General features: G+C 35.3%; 1 protein-coding gene across 2 annotated transcripts in view; it reads left to right on the forward strand.

Annotated features, from left to right (window-relative positions):
- The first annotated feature begins 548 nt into the window (after window positions 1-548).
- Window positions 549-21,207, forward strand: part of LOC136338107 (sulfotransferase 1E1-like) — a 28,641-nt gene continuing 7,982 nt past the window's right edge. The window contains exons 1-6 of one of the 2 annotated variants that reach the window (XM_066280126.1): window positions 549-605; window positions 1,259-1,332; window positions 7,045-7,206; window positions 13,188-13,313; window positions 14,106-14,203; window positions 19,872-19,998. In XM_066280126.1, the coding sequence (XP_066136223.1) occupies window positions 7,059-7,206; window positions 13,188-13,313; window positions 14,106-14,203; window positions 19,872-19,998 (499 nt within the window). In that variant the 5' untranslated portion in view covers window positions 549-605; window positions 1,259-1,332; window positions 7,045-7,058. The remainder of the gene's footprint in view (window positions 606-1,258; window positions 1,333-7,044; window positions 7,207-13,187; window positions 13,314-14,105; window positions 14,204-19,871; window positions 19,999-21,207) is intronic. The other variant, XM_066280127.1, reaches the window with a different exon arrangement.

Raw genomic sequence — 21,207 nt, forward strand, 5'->3', positions numbered from 1 at the left:
CCGAATCTAATGCAAACCTGCATGGGCCAGGCGGCTGTGATGGTGGCAGTGGATACTGGCCATACAATATATATTCAGTCTCTAGACTTTAGATGCCATGCATTATGCTAATTACAAAATAAGACCCTGTTATTAAGCTATGACAGTCTATTAAGTTTTTTTCAAATCTCCTAATAAAGAAACTGGACAATTAAATATTAACTTTAGCACAGTGGAATAAGACTAACTAACAGCAAGTACAGAGTTTGATGGTTGCTCAAAGGATAGTCCATATTTTAAGAGTCACAAAAAAAGGTCTTTCAAAGGAAGTGTAATCAAATGAATTTTGAAAGACAAATGAAGACTAACAAGATTTGGAACTGAGTTGGAGATATTGATGTGGGTGAGGGTGCTTTCTCAACCAAAGACAGTAAGTACAGAGATGTAAAATGGAAGTATAGGGTTCATAGGTTCCACAACCCTTTGGCCTTTAGTTTTCTCATGCTCTTATCTAAATTCCGATAATGTTAATCAGTAACTTTACTCCAAAATTCCATACTAAGCCTTGCATTAAGCATGTGTTTCAGAGCAGAGAGAAGTGAGATTTTTAAAATAATCATGTAAAGGTGAGTGATGTTTACATTCTTTCCTTAGCTGTCACCTGTTTTTGATTTTTCAGGGCTGCTGAAGAGCTAACGGCAAAGATTTTTAAATAGAAGATATTTTCCAATTGACTTGTTAAGACTCAACCAAGTACTACAAAACCTTCATTGACAGGTCTTAGTAAACTGAGCTAGATCTCCTGATCCAGGGTCCTCATTGCCCTCCTGTTTCTTTCTTAGCATTTTCTTCTCTCCTCTTTCTTTTCAGCAAGTTTATTCTTTGAAGGTCAACTTTAACTATTTCATTAATCATCAGTGAGTAAGAGGTTTTTTCTCCCCAAGCTGCCGTATATTTTGTTCCAATCTTCTCCCTCATCTGCCCCTTCACTTTCTCTCTCTCCCTCTCCCCACTCACTGATTGCTATTGGCAAATCTAGGAATTTGATTATGAGCCAAGAATAAAAAATAACAGCAGAGGCTTTCTACATCTCTGTATGAATGACCATGACTGTGTGTGGCTGAATGCATTTGCAGGTATGTATCTATATTTGTGTTACTCCATTGCATCACAGACTCTAGAAAGCCAAGCCCACAAGTAAATCTCCGCCTCCTTCTCTGGCATTAGGAATAAAAGCTCCTCAGAAACATTCCAGATGCACAACTCATTTTTTTTGCAGCTTGAAACCTGAGTGGGGATTTAAGGAAAACTACACTGAATCACCCAGTTTCCTTCACAGGATCAGCTGGACAGGTTGTATTTTTATTATTATTACCAATATTAAGATTTAGATTTAGATCAAGAAACTGTAGATGCAAATTGTATATCACAAAGCTGTTACAAAAAGAAATATAGAAAGAATCAAGGCTTTATTGATGCTTGAGTTACTTAATAATATAAAGCATTTAAAACCTTTTTAAATCACTTGGGTGTCATTAAAAATAACATCTTGCATTTATGTAGTGCTTTTCTGTTTAAAGAGCTTTAACATAATGCTGCAGTATCATAGTTACTTTGTAAGTCTTGCTCACTAGACATGTTCTCAATTTTATTGATGAAGAAATAAAACATGCTAGATAGAAACAGAGTGAAGGCTGACTTCTAATCTGGTGTTCACTTGTGTGAAATATATCAGAAGCAGCCTATTACTACTATGAGCTTTGCAAACATTACTGTTACTGTGAAGTGAGAGACATCAGATAAATACAACAGAAACACAAGTCCTTGGTAAGTTGCTGACAGAGCATTTACAAGATAGTGTCTATTTTATCTAAGTGTCTTGAGTAAAAACTAGAGAGCCATTGAAACTTGAACTAACAATTAAATTTGATGAGTATTTTTGAGCATCTACTTTGTGACATAGTGCTAAGGCCCGGGATAGAATAATATACAAAAGAATATTCTCTGTTTTCAGCCACTTTATCTAAATCTAGGTAAGTTGAAGACAGTGAGAACTAAGTAGAGTCCTATGCATATATTCACCATGGTATCCAAGCTCTTAACACAGGGTCAGGGGATGAAGTAGGCACTCACACAGAAAATACTTGCTGAATGAAAGGCAGACTTGGGGATGAAGAACAGGACAAAAAAGGGAAGAAACAAAAAAGGCAGGAAAGAAGAAATGTAGAGAAAAAAGAAGAAAAGCTTTCTGAATGCAATTAAATTTATGAATTAGAGTTTTAACCTTTTCTGTTGTTGTTTTCAGATAACAGTAACCTACCTACTCAGAAAATCAAATTGACCGTTTCTAACTGAAATACATCTTTTGAGAAAAAACAGAGCACCTAGAGGGTGTGTTCATACATTGTGATATGAGATAATTTACCAAGAGAAGTTAAACAATGAAGAATATTTTATTACATGTCACCTAGTTTAATTCTGAGTCCAAAATTGATCATGAAGAAGCAGCCAAAAGTCAGACAACTCTTTAATGATAAATAGTTACTGCAAAATGACTATAAGCCAATTACTTTCAAACCTGGCAGCACACCAAGAAAGGAAAGTTTTTCACATGAATAAACAAATTAGTAGGCAGGGCAAGCGATGTCTTTTATACACATTTCTAGTGAAACATCTATTTTTTGAGTGCAAAAGAATGTCTGGGGAACAAGCTGATTTATTAACAAGACTCATTTTAATCAAAGTACAATTTTGGTGTGATTACATCTGATGTACCTGAAAAGGAGGTTTTAAAAGAGTTTCATTTGCCTCTACAGACTGGGATTTTTTTTCTTCTGGTAAGAATAACCATGATTAGTATTGTTCTGTGGTTTCCAAAACCCATGTTAAGCCATTCTTTAGTGAAAGAAAGAAAGAAAGAAAGAAAGAAAGAAAGAAAGAAAGAAAGAAAGAAAGAAAGAAACTTTTATATTGTGTCTCTCTTCTGTTGTATAATCTGAGGCCCAAATGAAATGAATGTCATACTGGTTTATCCCAGAGAACTTGAGACAAGTAAACAGGATAAAATTCATATTGGACATCTATAGATTTTACCCTCTCCAGTAGGAAACAGATTACTGACTGAGTTTTTTCAGACACTTTTATATTTACACTGTTAGGAATTACTGACAACAAATAATTCTCTGCTTTTGACAAAAAATATACCCGCTTTGAACAGAGACATTATCATGTAATGTGTACTGTTACTGAGAGAGTCCAAGTGCCTGTTTCTTCTACATCAACATATAGATGTGCCAGACTAACACTGGAAGCTCATACTTATTAAGCATCTGTAATTGGCCAGGCTTATCCTCTCGTTTAATTCCCAATAACTGTTTCAGGTAAGTATCATCCTTACCATTTTCAATCTGTAGATGAGAAAATGGAACACAGTCAAGTTAATTTGTAGGATCATACAATTAGCAGAGCTAGAATTTAAACCAAGGTGGTCTACTTTAGATCTCATATTCCTTTTCTTTTCTTTTTTCTTTTTAATTGAAGAGAACCCATATTCTTAATAACTATTTTCTCTGCTGTGTACAAATTAATCATCTAAATTAATATAAATGTATAGACTTTTAACACATATGTATTTTTCATAATAAGAGAACATTTAAATATTTAGGTAATCATACCAATAATAAGGTAAAAATTTAACATACTTGATTATATGAACAATAAAATTCTATACAACAATATTTAAAAAGTAGAAAGACAATAGATATCTTGATGTATAAATAAATAATAAATTACTAACTATAAATCAGGAAAAAGCAGCAATCTTTATGGGGAAAAATGAATTAAATGATTAAAATAACCAATAAACTTACAAAATATAAATTATAAAAAATTACAAAATATTTATAAAATGCAATTTTAAAAATTATACATTAAATCATGAAAAACTACAACAAATTTCAGTACTGCTGAGGATGTGGAAAAGTAAACAATTTCATATACTGTGCAAATTTGTATAATATTTCAGCAACTTGTTCAAAAATATTTATCAATACATGTGCATAACTTTTATTTGACAATTCTGTTAAAACTGCAAAGATAAGTATAAAAATACAGATGCTCAAAGACATTCATTAAAGTGCAACTTATTTCAAAAAAACTAAGAAAAACGGGAATTTTCAATAATAAAGTATTGCAGCATATGCCTAACCAGATGGTGGTGAAGTGGATAGAGCATCAGTCTGGGGCACAGATGACCCAGGTTCAAAACCTGAGGTCACCCGCTTGAGTGTGGGCTTATCCTGCTTGAGCACGGGTTCATCTGGCTTGAGTGTGGGGTTGCTGGCTTGAGCGTGGGATCATAGACATGGCCTTATGGTCTATGGCATGAGCACAAAAGTCACTCGCTTGAAGCCCACAATCACTGGCTTGAGCCCAAGGTTGCTGGCTTGAGCAAGGGGTCACTGCTCTGCTGTAGCCCCCCCGCCATCAAGGCACATATGAGAAAGCAATCAATAAACAACTAAGGTGCTGCAATGAAGAATTGATGCTTCTCATCTTCCTTCCTGTCTGCCTATCTGTCCCTCTCTCTATCTCTGTCCCCTCCTCCCAAAAAGAATTGCGCATCTATGTTACATCCATACTATGGGCTATCATATTTCATTTACAAGAATAAAAACAGAATTTACATATCAACATAAAAATATGTTAACATTATATAGTTAAGTGAAAAAATAAATTACAAATAAATGTAAAATAAATACAAAAGATATACATAAGTATAGATTTAATATATATTTAAATATTCAGAAGCATAAATACAATACTATTAGTGATTATCTCATGAGAGTAGAATAAAGAGGGACACTTTTATTTTCTATATATTGTTTAATTTTTTTCACCAACCATGTCAAAAATAGTATATTTATATACACATGTTTACATGTATGTACAAGTGTGTGAATATTTATCCTTCTCTGTATAAGACAAATATGGCTTCATGTTCAAGGAGTCTCATGCAGGACAAACAACCTAACTGATAAGGATGTTTGCTTTTTCATAGACCCTTATGACTTATAAGATTTTAAATTAAACCTTTTAATTCTGGAACAACATAAGTCAATAACATTAACTTTCCTTCCTCTGGTAGTTATAGAAAGAGGATATATAAACTTTTTACAGGAAGCCCAATGGGAAGGCTACTTTTATATATAAATCAACAGTTGGAGAGGTTCCGAACTAGGGCAGTAACACTAACAATAAAAAATAATAGAAAATGACAGAGATCTATCTGGTATTTGGAGTAAGGTGCTGGTGAAGAAGAGTTAGGAAGCAATCTCTGAAAGTTTTCACCTTTAATGCGCAGTTTAGACATGTAATGAGGAAAATACTACCAGAAGAAACCTTCAATATTAGTCAATGATACAATTATTTGGTTTGCTTTGTAAACACTTATCTTTCTAAAATTTTGCTATCAGATATTTTTTTTTCCTTCGGGTTCATCCATTTGTTACAGTATCTACTAATATCATTTCCTCTTTACAATGCCGCACTCATAGATTGGGGTCCTCTATTAAAGGAAACACATTAGGTAGATAAAAGAACTATTACCTCAAAAGCTTCCTTTATAATACAAACTCTCTAAAAGACACAATAAAATCTACAGTGGTCACAAATCTATGAGTGTATAACAACCTGCCAGACAGCTTTTTGATCAAGAGTAAATAAAAAAGAGGTCTTGAAAGGCTAATGTCAAAGAAGAACAAAATTAGTTGAGATGCTTTATCAAAAACTTAAAATGGAGTAATTTATGGAAAGGTGAGACTAGTGAAAGAAGTTGAAAGCCAGTGAAAAAAATTTGCTTAATTCTCTGACTAACCATGAACATGAAATGGCTTGTCAAAGGATTAGAACATAAGTTATCAAATGATAACCATCTGATTTAACCTTTTGATTTTCAGAAAAGTTACTGAACGGGAGTGTCCACTATATACTATTGTTTAAGTGAAACAAAAAAGAAATGATAATGTTCACGGTCACAGAGGAGCATTTATACTCTCAAGAATCATGTCTTAGATATCATTACAGTGTTTTAAATTTCATCTTCTTTTAAGTACACTTACCAAGCATTTAAATTTTTTCATTAAATGAAAAATATTCAGAAACTAAGGAGACTCTGACTTTGAGATCCAGTAATAGCTATCAGATGTGACCATCAACTTTATTGTTATTTAATGTAGACATAATTAATCAAAGTGATTATCTGCTAAATATTGTTATATTTCTGAACTTCTTCATCTTTGGATATGCCCAGCAATTTTGACTGAGAAATTGAAGGCACCATTGATTTTATTTATTATGGAATGTATTACATATATATATTATGTATAAATGTGAGAATATCAATGTATTACATATTTTATATAATTTTAAACATTTTACTTTATTTTTTGTATTTTATTATTCTTTTATATGTTGGACTTATCTCCTTAAAAGAATTAGAAGCTCTTGCTTGACCAGATGGTGACACAGTGGATAGAGCCTCAGACTGGGAGGCAGAGAACCCAGGTTTGAAACCCCGAGGTAGCTGGCTTGAGCACGGGCTCATCAAGGTTGAGCATGGGTTCACCAGCTTGTGCGAGGGGTCTCTGGCTTGAGTGGGGGATCATAGACATGACCCCACAGCCACTGGTTTGAGCCCAAAGTCTCTGGCTTGAGCAAGGGGTCACTTGATCTGCTGTAACCCCCCAGTCAAGGCACATATGAGAAAGCAATCACTGAACAACTAAGGAGCTTTAACAAAGAATTGATGCTTCTCATCTCTCTCCCTTCCTGTCTGTCTGTCCCTCTCTCTGACTCCCTCTCTGTTTCTGTCAAAAAAAGAAATAAATTAGAAACTCTTAAAGTGCAAAGACTGTTATATACTCTTTAATTATATATTTACCCCACATGATCAACAGCTAAGAAATGCTAGATAAACAAGAGAATTTCAAAATCAGAGGTATTATTAATGTTAAAACATTATAATGTACTTCCAAAGTGGAAAATATACCATTTTTTATCTTTCAGTGTACTACTCTGTAATGGATTCTTCTAAACATGATTATTCCGAATTCTTTGGCAAAGTCCATGGAATTCTGATGTATAAAGATTTTGTCAAACATTGGGATGAAGTGGAAGCATTCGAGGCAAGACCAGATGACATTGTCATTGCCACCTATCCCAAATCTGGTAAGTATCCCTGTTATGTCTAAATTGTTCCTTTTTCTCTTCATAAGGACATACTCACCTTGAATGGTAAATACTAAACTGCTTACTTCCTCCACACTCATTCTTCATATAAAATAAGACAGATATAGTAGTTTTGATACAGACATAAAAGGGTGGCATATGATAGCTCTATTTTAAGAGCATAATCTGTACTTAGAACTTGAACAATATCATTGAAAAGTGGGTTCTGCGGTCAAGATGACGATGTAGATAAAAGTAATACTTGGAACCTCTCACAATCACAGAAGATTACAACTACAGAAATTATCATCAGAACTGCCTGATATGTAGGTGAACAGAAGTTGTATAACTAGGTATATGAAGCAAAAGCCCCATCGAGATTGGTAGAAAGGGACAGAGACACAGAATGGAATGGTTCCACACCCACAGTGTGGCAGTTAAGAAATAAGAGAATATCTTGGTTGGTGGAGACCCACCCTGAGAAGCAGTGGGTCCCATCCCAACACCAGGCCCTCCAGCCCAGGAATCCAGTGTCAGGAAGATCAGTCCCCATAACTCCAGCTGCAAAAAACAGTGAATATTGTGGCTGAGCAAGACAGAGGACTGCTAGAGTTCTAAGCATTCCTCTTAAAAGGTCTGTGAACAAACTTATGCAGAGTCACTTATTTTGAGCACCAGCACTGGGGCAGCAGCTCAAAGGTAACTTGTACATATTGGGAGGAATTATATAAATTTTTTGGTATCAGAATGAAAACTTGAGGAATAGCTTTTTTCCAGACAGAAGTGCTGGCAGAAGACATTGTTCCTTTAATTATCCTTCCTCCCACAGAGCAATCAGGCACCACGTTTGAATCTCCTACTACCTAGTCATGCTATTAACTTCATCCTGGTGATTTCCTAAGGATTGCCCCATTCAGTTTGCAGACCCAACCAAGCTACTTTCAGTGGCTTTTCCATACAAATGACTTTTCATGGCTCATGTTCCTGACTTTCCTAAAATCTCTCAAACAAGCAGCACCTGGCATATCTCTTGCCAAGTGACCCTAAGCCTGGCACTAGCAGCAGCCAGCTTCAGTTCACAGCTTGGCCTTGACTGGGGGCCTCCAAGTCCAGTATAACTAGCAACCATCTGCAGATTACTTTGTATCTCAAGCCAGGTGGCCAGTGGTGGCTGATCAGGGCCTGCACCTACCAGGAGGTGCCAGAACCAGCACACCTCGTGGACATAGCAGATGGCTCAGACCAAGCTGAAACGCCACCTTACCACTTCCATAAGAACATACTCAAAGGACAGACTCAATGGGTTCCTGAGCTCTGCTGAGGGGAGTTCTGTTCTGTGGGCTTGACCCTTGCACAGCAGCTCTTTCATGGTGGCTGTGGCCAGTCCTCACAGCTGAATGAAACTAAAGTGATGGAAAAAGGTATGTTATGAAAATGAGAAACAAACAAAAAACCTGAGGCAGCAATACTTATACCAGACAAAATAGACTTTAAGACAGTGGCTATAACAAAAGACAAAGAAGGATCTAGCAATTCTACTTCTGGATATTTATCAGAAAAAAATCCAAAACACTAAATAGAAAAGACATATACATCTGTATGTTTATTGTAGCATTATTTAAAATAGCCAAGATATGGAAGCAACTTAAGCATCCATCAATAGATGAGTGAATTAAAAAAGTAGTGTATATATGCAATGGAATATAAGCCATAAAAAATAAAATCTTGCTATCTGCAACAACATAGATAAATCTAGACAGTATTATGCTGAGTGAAAGAAGTGAGGTAGAGAAAACAAATACAGTACTAGATGGCTCCAGATATATGTAGAATCTGAAAAACAAATAAATGAAAATGCAGAACATGTGAAACAGAATCAGACACAGAGAACATTTTGATGGTTGCCAGATGGGTGGGAACTTGTAGAATGGGAGAAAGGTGAACAGATTAAGAGTACAAATTGGCCTGACCAGGTGGTGGTGCAGTGGATAGAACATCCGACTGGGATGTGGAGGACCCAGGTTTGAGACCCCAAGGTCACCAGCTTGAGCACAGGCTCATCGGGTTTGAGCAAGGCTCATCAGCTTGAGCCCAAGGTCACTGGCTCGAGCAAGGGGTCACTTGGTCTGCTGTAGCCCCCTGAACGAGGCACATATGAGAAACCAATCAATGGACAACTAAGGAACCTCAATGAAGAATTGATGTTTCTCATCTTTCCCCCTTCCTGTCTGTCTGTCCCTATCTGTCCCTCTCTCTGACTTTCTCTGCCTCTGCCACACACACACACACACACACACACACACACACACACAAAAGTACAAATTGGTAGTTACAGAATAGTGTTAGGGATGTAAAGTACGGTATAGGGAATGTAGTCAGTAATATTTTAATAACTATATATGGTGTCAGATTGGTACTAGATTTATCAGGGTGATCACTTTGTGAGGTACATAAATTTCTAATCATACAGTTGTACACCTGAAATTAATGTAATTGTACATCAACTATAATTGAAAATAAAAAAATAATTTAGACACAAGGAGTAAGAGACAACTCATAATTTTCCCTTTAAAGTGTGATGAGAGTATACTGTTATATTACAGAATTGCCCCCAGACAATTTGAAAATACTTCAAGATAGGATTCAAAGGGAGTTAGGAAGAATCATAAATATTCAACATAATTTGTCAAACTCTATGAGCTTTAGCCATGATCATTATTGGAAAGGTAAAAGTTGAGGAGGGATGAACAGGTAAAGCTAAATTCTCAATGATTACAGGAAAGAGAAAGGTTACGTTAGTGTCTAAAAGCTGCAGATAATATCAGCAAAGTTTGCTAAATAAATGGGAGAAAATACTATAGTTATGGGTGCCCCAGGCCTAAGCTTAAAAGACTTAATGGAAGATAAAGTTGAAAAAAAAATTGTTTGTAAAAAACAGTGTGATTGGAGAAGGATATTCCTTAAAATAGAGATTTCAAGATATGGTAAAATGTAATAATAATTTAAAATAGTAAAAATGTAAAAAGTATGCAAAAGAAAAAAAGATACCCATACAAGCTAACCCTCCTGCTTTCCCATAATAGTCATCAATTCTCTTTCTCCAGAATCAAGTTTAGCTATGCTTCCCTCCAATTTCCTTTTCCTGTAGTATATTCAATAAGTTTACTATCCGTTTTATGACATTATCTACCCAGCAGGGGAGCAGAAAAAGGCTACTCTTCATGCTGACATCTGGTTGTCTCTCACAAAGCTCAGACCTTTTCACTGCTTCTCTTTGGTTTCCCCACACACACTGAACTGACTAAATGTTCTTCCTTGTCCCCTAAAGAAACTCACAACCAAAAGTTTAGTGAACTTCATTCTATAAATAAATTACCCATTATCCAGGCTACCACTTTTGTAAATAGCTTAAAGAGTAACATGAAATGCATTGCATTTTTATTTTTGTAATATTGTGTTCCCTTGGGAATTAAATTCCTTATGAGGAGCACTTCCCATTATATTGAGCTGTACCATGATTATCCTGTTTCCCTTATAGAAATGAATCAATTACATTTAACTGTTCTCATTCCATTCAATTCAAATAAATTCAAACATGTATGGAACTTTCAACTTTAAGTACATGTGCACATGTATTTATTTGTAAAATATGATGTATAAAACTATAAATGTGTTATTATTTACACAGGTAGAAAAAGATATATTTAATTACTTTGTGATTTTTTTCTCAATCTTTACGATTCAGTAGTGTGTTGCCTAATTTTCAGATATCTTTTTTTTATTGATTTTTATTTTAATTTTATTATGGTCAAAAAATATAATCTATATGATTTCAATCCTCTTAAATTTATGATTCTTATTTAATGACTCAGAATACAGTCTAACTGGTGAATGTATGCTTGGCAATGTTGCACTGTTGGGTAGAGTGTTCTAGAAATATCAAAAATATCAACTTGTTTGACAGTGAAAAAAAAGATAGAAAAAATAGGTGTTGGCTACTTAGAAAATTAAGTATATAGGGGAGTAATTATAGAACCATAACTAAAGTTTAAGACTACGTACTATGTTTACCTTATTTCATTATTGTCATTTTTGTATCGACAAAGTATAACCAATTTCCACAGATAACCAGAAAAAAAACTCACAAACTATTTTTAAGGTAACCAGCTCCTTTAAATCCATCCCCAAACTTTATTTTTAAGCAACATCTTTTTTTCCCCCTGTGGTTAGCTCCACTGTTAATTATAGTTCCAGACTTTTATAATCTTAGAACTTCAGAAATCATAATGGTCCATTTCAGACTTCTCTATATTAATTTTCAAATTAGCACTTAAATATGTCAAACACTGAACACGTCTTTGGCCCCTCTGACCCTAAAGTTGTTCCTCCACTTCTCTTTCCTGTCAGGATCAAAGTCAGCACACTACCAGCCATCTGGAGAGGAAACTGGAGAGCTAGTCCAGACTCACTTCCTCTTGCTTCTTCATCTCCCCTTTTATGCAATCAATCAAAATATTTTGCCTGTTTTGTCTCATAGATATATCTTACAGTCTGTCTTTTACATGTCTCTTGTCTCTCCTCTTATTGACACTTCACTCCATTGTTCTATTTATTCTTTCACTAGAGGACTTCTTCCAAAACACAACACTGATACTCTTGCTCTCTTATTTAATGTATGTCAATGCCTTTCCAAATTTTTGAAAACAACTTGAACTCTTCAGTATGAATTACAAGGCATTTTATGCTTGCTGTCCACTTGCCTCCATATTCTCATCCCCACCCATCCCTTCAGGTAAACTTTTTGATTTAAGCTTTACAATCTATTTCCATTTTTTTCCCTCACCACTATATATTTTTAAGTATCTGGCCTTTGATTAAAAAAAGAAAGAAATGGCCCTGGCTGGTTGGCTCAGCAGTAGAGCGTTGGCCTGTCGTGAGGGGGACCCGGGTTCGATTCCCGGCCAGGGCACATAGGAGAAGCGCTCATTTGCTTCTCCACCCTCCACCCCCTCCTTCCTCTCTGTCTCTCTCTTCCCCTCCCGCAGCCAAGGCTCCATTGGAGCAAGGATGGCCCGGGCGCTGGGGATGGCTCCTTGGCCTCTGCCCCAGGCGCTAGAGTGGCTCTGGTCCCGGCAGAGCGATGCCCCAGAGGGGCAGAGCATCGCCCCCTGGTGGGCAGAGCATCGCCCCTGGTGGGCGTGCTGGGTGGATCCCGGTCGGGCTCATGCAGGAGTCTGTCTGACTGTCTCTCCCCGTTTCCAGCTTCAGTAAAATACAAAAAAAAAAAAAAAAAAAAAGAAAGAAAGAAAGAAAAACTTTTTCTGCCTGGTAAAACCCTTTTCTATCTCACAAAACTGGTAAATTTATGCCAATAATTTGTTAAGGGTAATCTCAATCATTTTGTTCTCTTGAAGGCATTTTTGTCAAAACACTGCAGCCACAAAGTCATACTAAATTAAATATTTTGATGTTGCAGTCTTTACATCCTTGTGCCCCTTGATATTATAACAACTTAAGAAAAAAGAAGTTTTTGAATTATTAAATATTGTTTCTAACTTTTTAGAGGGCCTTTGATCACCACAGGGAAATGACCAGATTTATTCTTTTATAATATTCTCTGAACTAGAGCTCAACTTGAGACATAAAAAACTATTACTAAAGTTTGTGTTTGCAAGCATGCTTGAGTGTTATCATTTACTATTCAAGCCCCTTACTTTTTCAATGCAAAAATTTAGATCCAACCTTTTTCAGCTTGCACAGGGTCACAATTCATCATGGACAAATTGGGACTTTTACCACAGGTATGTTTTACTATAATACTCATTCTTACTTACCGAGGCTATTCCTGGGCTCTATGGCTCTTCTGACAGTATTCAATTTATATTGCATTGATACCATCCTACTCTATCCAGCTACAAAGTCATCACTTCCATCACCAGCCCGTGGTCAGTGGGAGACTCAGGTTTGTTCAATTTCTACAGGCACAACCTGGGTGAGTGAAATTGTAGACATGATCTTTAAAGAAGGTGATGTGGAAAAGTGCAAAGAAGATGTCATTTTTAATCGAATACCTTTCCTGGAATGCAGAAAAGATGAGTTAATGAATGGTAATGTTTACATTGATTTTAAAAGCTATAATAATCATATGTTTTAAAGTGTTAATGTAGATGAAATAAGGGAAGAGACTTTAAGCAAGCGTGGCAATTAGCATTATGTCTTCTGCATAGCAACACATGTGAATTTAAATAAAAATCTTGACAAAGTTTGCGGTATAGCTATATCTAGAAAAAAGGGAATAAGACTAGCTTGTACAAGCCCTCAGTAGAGATTAGTAATATGTGAGTCTTTATCTCTTTATGGGCTGAATGTGATAATACCTTAAACACTAGAAAAATACTCATAAATTTTTAAGGATCTATGCAAAAAGATATTCATTACAGATTGTTTTAATATTTCAAAAAATTAGAAACACCATAAGTGTTTGTCAAAAGAACATTTAAAAGTGGTATAGTAACTGTAAAATTTTTATAAAAATTATGTCATATGTTTCTTGACATTGCTATATTAGTATGATATATTGAGGAAAAAGGGTAATTAGAAAATATTTTAAGTTTTATGTGTTTGCAATATTTGATGGCTATGAGTCTGGGCATATAGATATATTTATACAGAATGCTGATTACTCCAATGTTAATCATGATTTTTCCAAAGTGGTAAAATTTTATTTTATTTTTTCTTCTATACTTTCCTCTATCTAAAATTCTATTATAGTTAGTATATATAATATTATCATTAATAAAATAATCTTAAAGTTACTTTTATTTTTAAATGTCTATAAAATTCATATCAATATTTATAATTTTTGAATTTGCCTAATTTTAATTTTTTTTATAACTCAGGGGTAAAACAATTAAAAGAGATGTCATCTCCCAGAATTGTGAAGACTCATTTGTCAGTGAAGCTTCTCCCAACCTCATTTTGGGAAAAGAACTGTAAGGTAACCAGAGTCAAGAATGCTTAAAACTTTATTCAACTCTAAGAAATTTTAGATTGTTCAAGTCATAACTATGTTTTATATACACTTGTTTCTTTTTCTTTCATTGAATCTATAAACATTTAAAAATGTAGATTATAGTCAGTATAGTCAGATAGTCTGAATCAATTCCAACTCTAGAGGTGATTCTGAAAACAAACAAAGAATCCTCAGGTAAACTCTCTAAGCTAAAGTTTCCTCGTCTGTTAAAAATAAAGACAATAATAGCATCATTTTTATATAAAGATTAAATAAAAAATATTTATAAATTGTTTTACATATGCCTACGACTATGTAAACAATTAATGGTAGCTACTTTTGTATTTGTTGTTATTACTAATTGTATTGATTGTACTCCTTCTGCTTGGTACTGTGAGCCATGCCAACAAACTAGACAAAGATAAACCAGACAAATATTATATAATAATTGTTTACTGAGTGCCTATTATATGATAGCAATATAACAATTAAGAAGTCATAGTTCATTGGGATAAGGAGATAAATAAACAAACAGTGCATTGCCATAGGTTAAGTAAAATAACTCTAGTATAGCCCTGGCCAATTGGCTCAGTGAATAGAGCATCAGCCCCACGTGGGTATATCCCAGGTTCAGTCCTCAGTCAGGGCACACATGAGAAGAAACCACCTGCTTCTCTTCCCCTCTCCCTCTTCTCTTTCTCTTCCCCTCTCCCAGCCAGTGGCTTGATTAGTTTGCCATTGCCCCAGTCACTGAGGATAGCTCTGTTGATTCAAGCATCGGCCCTAGACAGGGGTTGCTGGGTAGATCCCAGTTGGGTACATGCTGAAGTCCATCTCTCTATCTCTCCTCTTCTCATTAAAAAAAAATTCTAACTTGGATACTGAGGGCAGGGAATGTATCCAAAAGCAAGTAACACCTCGGTTGATATTGCAGAATGCATAATGGTATACAATCCCAGATGCAAACCCAAAGGAGATTTAAAACCAGTTTGATTGGAAAGCTGAGTGTACATATTGGCTAGATGAGTGAAGAAAAATAAACTAGGACTTGATTACAATAGACATTGAAGTCAAGGAAAGAATTTTGGATCCTATTTGATAATAATGAAGAGTTGTAGACATATTAAAGTGATGATTAACATACACATGACCATTTATGCTTTTAGAAAGAATAATATGAGTAATCCTAAAGTACAAGCAAAGCATTGCTTCCTGGGCAACTGATGCTTTTCCTCTAGCTTTTTTTTTTTCCCTTGGGAGACAGATGATAAGCATCAATTTTTAGATGTGTCACTTTAGTTGTTCATTGATTGCTTCTCATACGTGCCTTTCCAAGGGGCTCAAGCTGAGCCAGCGACCATGGGGTAGTGTCAATGATCTCATGCTCAAAGCCAGCAACAATGCTCCCCTTTCCCTTGTTCAAGCTAGTGAGCCCATGCTCAAGCTGGTGACCTTGGGGCTTTGAAACTGGAACCTCAGTGTCCCAGGCTAATGCTCTATCCACTGCATAACCATCAGTCAGGCTAACTTTCTAACTTTTTAAAAAAACTCACTAGGATCCGTGCTATACTTATGAGATATTAAAGTGATATATGCTGTCATTACTAAGAGAAAAAGGGGTTCATCACAGTGTAAAACATTTCAACTTTGTACACTGATAAGACATGCTGTATTTGACCTTTTCTGGAGATCCCTGGTCCAAAACTCTGTAGATCTCCATGTTGTTTATTTGTGTGTTTGCTTGCTTTCATTATAACCAATCCTAGAAAAAACACATGTATTCCACTAAAATCTTTCCATATGGAAATGCTACCTCATTATATTTTCTAGATGTGTCATTACCATTTTTTCAAAATTTGACTGTCACTTTTTTTTCCTTGAAGAATGGGTTGTAGTCTTGTTGTTATCTCATTTACTTTTTAAATGGAAATAGGTATTATACTTTGACAATGGTTTCAGTCTTCCCAAAACTTCTCATCATCTCAGAGATCATCAAAAGTAGGAAATAGATGGATGGATTCATGTTCTGATTATTTCCAAGATGATTTACTGGGGGACAAGAAGACAGATGGATTAAGACTATTAATAAAAGTGTGTATAGAGGTGTAGACCAGAAACTATAAAAAAAAAGAAAGAAAGAAAAGGAACAAGCTAATAGATAATAAGTAATTAAGGCCTAGAAATTTGAGACTTCAGAGTGATTGCAGGAGAGGAATATTGGAATACCTGATAAGGAAGAAGAAAGGTGCAGGGCTTGCTTAAGGAATACATGTTGCTTATACGAAGTGAAATAAGTAAATCAGAAAAAACCAAGAAGTGCATTATTCCATACGTAGGTGGGACATAAAAATGAGACTAAGAGACACTGACAAGAGTGTGGTGATTGGGGGGGGGGAGGGGGAGAGGAACAGAGAAAGGGAGAGGAGGAGGGGCACAAAGAAAACTAGATAGAAGGTGACGGAGGACAATCTGACTTTGGGTGATGGGTATGCAACATAATTGATTGACAAGATAACCTGGACATGTTTTCTTTGAACATATGTACCTGATTTCTTGATGTCACCCTAGTAAAATTAATTAAAAAAAAATACATGTTGCAAAAATATGCAAAAAAAAAAAGAAGACATGTTGCTGCAGGATAAGGATCCAGAAGTGAAACTTTGAGGATTCTAACAAGATTCACGAGGATTCTAACAAGATTCTGATTATAAAATTAATTGGCTGGGATAAAATGGAGGTAATAATCAATGAATACTAGAACCTAGAGGATCCGATGGATTATGTACACGCACACAGATACTGACATTCCACAAGATGATGACAGAATTTGAAATGGAGAGTAATACTAAGATTTAGGCATTAACATTTTTCAATTAAATTCAGAGAACAACCACAAGCTTAAAAACGGCATCAGTTGGTGGCAGTTGCCATTGTTTGTTTGAGGAGCCCTTTCCTGATCCAGTTTGCAGGGTCGCAAATCTGAGTCCCTTTAAGTTAGGCTAACACTGACCTCAGCCCACCCTGGTGATTTTCTGGGACCCTGCCCCACACAATTCACTTGCTTAACCTGGACCTCTTTCAGATGCTAATCCACACAGGTGGCCGGCCTGGGCCCATGCTGTGGACTTTCCTAAAACCTACCAAATGTCCACAAACCCCAGACATGCAGCAGCTGGCCTTGGGTGCCCTGTACCTCTTTGCTAAGCAGCCCCAAGTCTGGGACTAATGGCAACCAGCCTCATATCACAGCATCACCACTCCCAGGTGCCTCCCTGCCCAGCACAGGCAACAACCAACCTCCGATTACTGTGTAGCCCTACTCACTGGTCCCCAGGACAAACTCAGATACAGCTGATCTTGGACCTTATTTAAGCACCTCCCAAGAAACTCCTGAACCAACACACCCAGGGCTATCTTCTGTCTACACCAGAGCTTCAAACTACTTAATTAGCCCCACAAATGACACACCCAAAAGGTAGACTAGGCGGGCACCAGAGCTTCTATAAAGCAAATCTCAGTCTGTGAGATCAGGCCCCACATAGAATCTTGTCTGCTGTAATCGCAATCAGTTCTCACAGCCAGTCAGCTTGATGAGTTGCCTGATGGGACGGAGGTTGAGGAGCTGGGTGAAAAAGGAGAAGGGATTAAGAAGTATAAATGGGCAGTTACAGAAGAGTCATGGGGATGAGTTAAATGCAGTATAGGAAATATAGTCAGTAATATTGTGATTACAATGTATGGTGTCAGGTGGGTGTAAGACTTATTTGGGGGGGTCACTTTGTAAGTTATATAAATATCAAAGCATTACCTAAAACTAATGTAATATTAAATGTTAACTATAATTGAAAAATAAAAAAATATTTAAAAATAAAATAAAGTCAACCCAATTTAAAAGAAGACCAAATGTGCATAATAAGTGATACTGGCATAAAAATAAATGGCATCAGCTTGGGAGAAGTATGGATTGAATAATATAGAAACAGGCATTCCAAGTGTAAAATTTTAAAAATGAATTATGATACTAAGCGAATTGTGGTAAACTAACTTTGAGTAGAGGGAGCTGTAGTGAAAGTCATATACCTTCAGGAAAGACCTAGACTTTCCTCAAAGGAAGGAAGAGCATGTGTAGTAAAAAGTTTGGGGTATAGAATAGGATCTGCCAAAATGGAAGTGTTGGAAGAAAGAAAGTACTTTTGTGTTCCTCCCCCCAATCTGGGAAAATAAAAAGCTTCATAGAAGACCCGGAGCCAAGCTTTAAATATGGATCATATTTTGAAATGCAGAGTATTCAAGACAAAGGTAATGGCATGAAGAAAGTTAAGTAAAATTTCTGAATCAAATTCACAGTTATCGTGGCAAAGATCCATTCAATTAATAGGCAAAAAGAACTAAGGAGAGTTGTTAATAAGACTGGAAAAGTTTAACAAGACTAATAATAGCTTTGATAAGAAAACAAAGTTCACTTTTTCTTCTGTAGTAATTAAAAGGTTTTATAGTGGGATCTTAAAATTGAGATCCATTTTTCTTAGAACAAAATAGGTTTCCTTAAAATTGCTTGAAAATGTGGAGACTTGAGTAAGACAAGTTAGTGAGCCTAATTCTGTCCCATAAACAGTGGATAAGAGTAGCCTTTCATCCCTGATGGCATTGCTCAAGCGCTTGTGAGTAGAAGTGAAAGACCATAGGGCTATGGAGTTGACTTTTGCAGAACTTTTCCTTTTAGCATTGAGTATCCAACCTAAAAGAGACTATAGAGATGTGAACCAACTCACTTGTTTAGTGGATGGAAATTTAGGTCCTAAATGATTGCTTTGCACAAGTTGATAGAACTTCTTAGTGTCAGAACTAGTAATTAAAACCACGGTTTCTGACTTAATTTTCGACATTTCACCTGTCCTGTGGTGGCACAGGGGATAAGCATTGCCCTGGATCTCTGAGGTTGCCGGTTTGAAACCCCAGGCTTGCCTGGTCAAGGCACATACGGAGTTGATATTACCTGCTACTCTCTCCTTCTCTCTTTTACTCTCTCCCCATCTCTCTCTAACAGTAAATAAATAAATAAATGATCTAAAAAATTGCTGGCGTTTCCTCTATATGTTAAACAGAAGTTCATCAAGGTGTTGGTGAAGATTATATTTTCACTGAGGTTAATATATATATAAACCCTCATAAATTTTATTTTTCTCAAGATCATGAGTGAGGAAAAAGAGGACTTTTTTTATCTTTAGTATAAAAAATAGTGGTATAGTGTAAAGATCAGAGGACTTTATTATTGCCTGAGTGATTTATCAAATCATTTATTCTCATTGATTTATTCTCAGTGTTGTATTGTGACTCAGTTTAGTTTCTTCACTTATAAATTGAGAATAATAATCTTTCTGGTCCAACTTATAAAAATAAATTTGTGGCACTTAAATGAGGTATTTTATATATAAAAACAGCATAAAAATGAAAAGTGAGAACATTCAACAACACTGCAAAAGATGCTGTTACTTCAGGCTATTGAAAGACTTTTCTTTGTTATAATTTTATATACTTTCTAAATTGAGTATGTACTATGTTTATAGTTGAAAACAAATGTATTCTCTTTAAATTTTGATGAAACCATATTTGAAAAAGTATAAGGTAATTTAATTTTGATTTTGCCTCTTAGATGATATATCTTTGCCGGAATGCGAAGGATGTGGCTGTTTCTTATTATTATTTCTTTCTCATGGTAACTGGTCATCCAGATCCCGGCTCTTTTCCAGAGTTCGTGGAGAAATTCATGGATGGACAAGGTAAGAATAGTTTCCTCTTTTTGACTTTTTTCAAGGTAAATGACACAAATGGCTTCTCTGAGTAAAATTTTTGTTGTCTTTCCTGATCTGTTATCTTCCTTGATCCTTAATTAAAACACAGAAGTTCTAGATACCCTTATACTTTAGAGCATGCACAGGGTTTCCAGATGTGGATAGCAAATTGTAGAATATGGACAATTCAATTCAATGCTTAAAAATAAATATAGGAGGCTGGAGGTAATTTTTCTCTCTAAGAAAGAAACTCAATTACTAATTTTTCTTTCATTTTTATTTAAAAAGTATTTCACAGCATGTTATTGCAACTCCATTGAACAGGAAGGAGAAAATAATAGATAAGAAAGAATCCTTATTTGTTTCCAAGGAAAATTTCAGGTTCTAGTATGGAGCCAAAATTTATAAAAAAGTCTGAATTTTTACAAAGATTTTCCTCGTTCTACCTAGTATACAATATGAAAGATTCAACTAGTTTCTCAGAACAGTACAAAAGTTATTTGAGCAGAAATTCTGGAAATTTTTGCTTTTTTATTTAACTCTAGACTAAAGCAACTTAGTACTTTGATTTGAGGAAGAAAGGGTTCAATAGATTCTAGTATTAACTGAGAAAGACTATTCTGACCCTGCAATTATAATTTAAGAAAAAAAGTAACAATGCCACTTTTATATCCAAGAAGCTAATATTAACTCAATAAAAAGGTTCTATATGCTTTGTCTGTTGCTCTATTTTGAGAAAATTTATGCTAATGCATAATGAATAAAATATATGCCTCAAGATCATCAAAACACACATTGTGAGGTAGAGGAAGATAAAGTTGTACCTATACAAAACAGATAAATAAGATCATTATAAATATAACCATATAACTTTCTCTGTAAAGAAAAATTGCCAGTAGAGTCAAAGAACTGAAGAAATATGCAATGATTTAATGCAAAGTAGAATACTTTGACTCACACATTATTATATCATTCTGTCAGCTTTTATTGAGAGAAACATTTTGATATGTGTGAAAGAAGATAAAAGAAGAAAAAGAATTTAGTATTATCACATCATCTCCAAAATCTTCTAATTCTTTTAGAGTGAGGATGACACTAAAAGTCCCTAAGAAAACAGCTCTTCTCATCTAAACTGCAAGCAGTATAATAAATGATTATATAACTTTTTAGCTTCAGTTAGCAAAACCAGTTGGTAAA

This window comes from Saccopteryx bilineata, chromosome 5 (assembly GCF_036850765.1).
Source record: "Saccopteryx bilineata isolate mSacBil1 chromosome 5, mSacBil1_pri_phased_curated, whole genome shotgun sequence".
Classification (NCBI taxonomy): Eukaryota; Metazoa; Chordata; class Mammalia; order Chiroptera; family Emballonuridae; genus Saccopteryx; species Saccopteryx bilineata.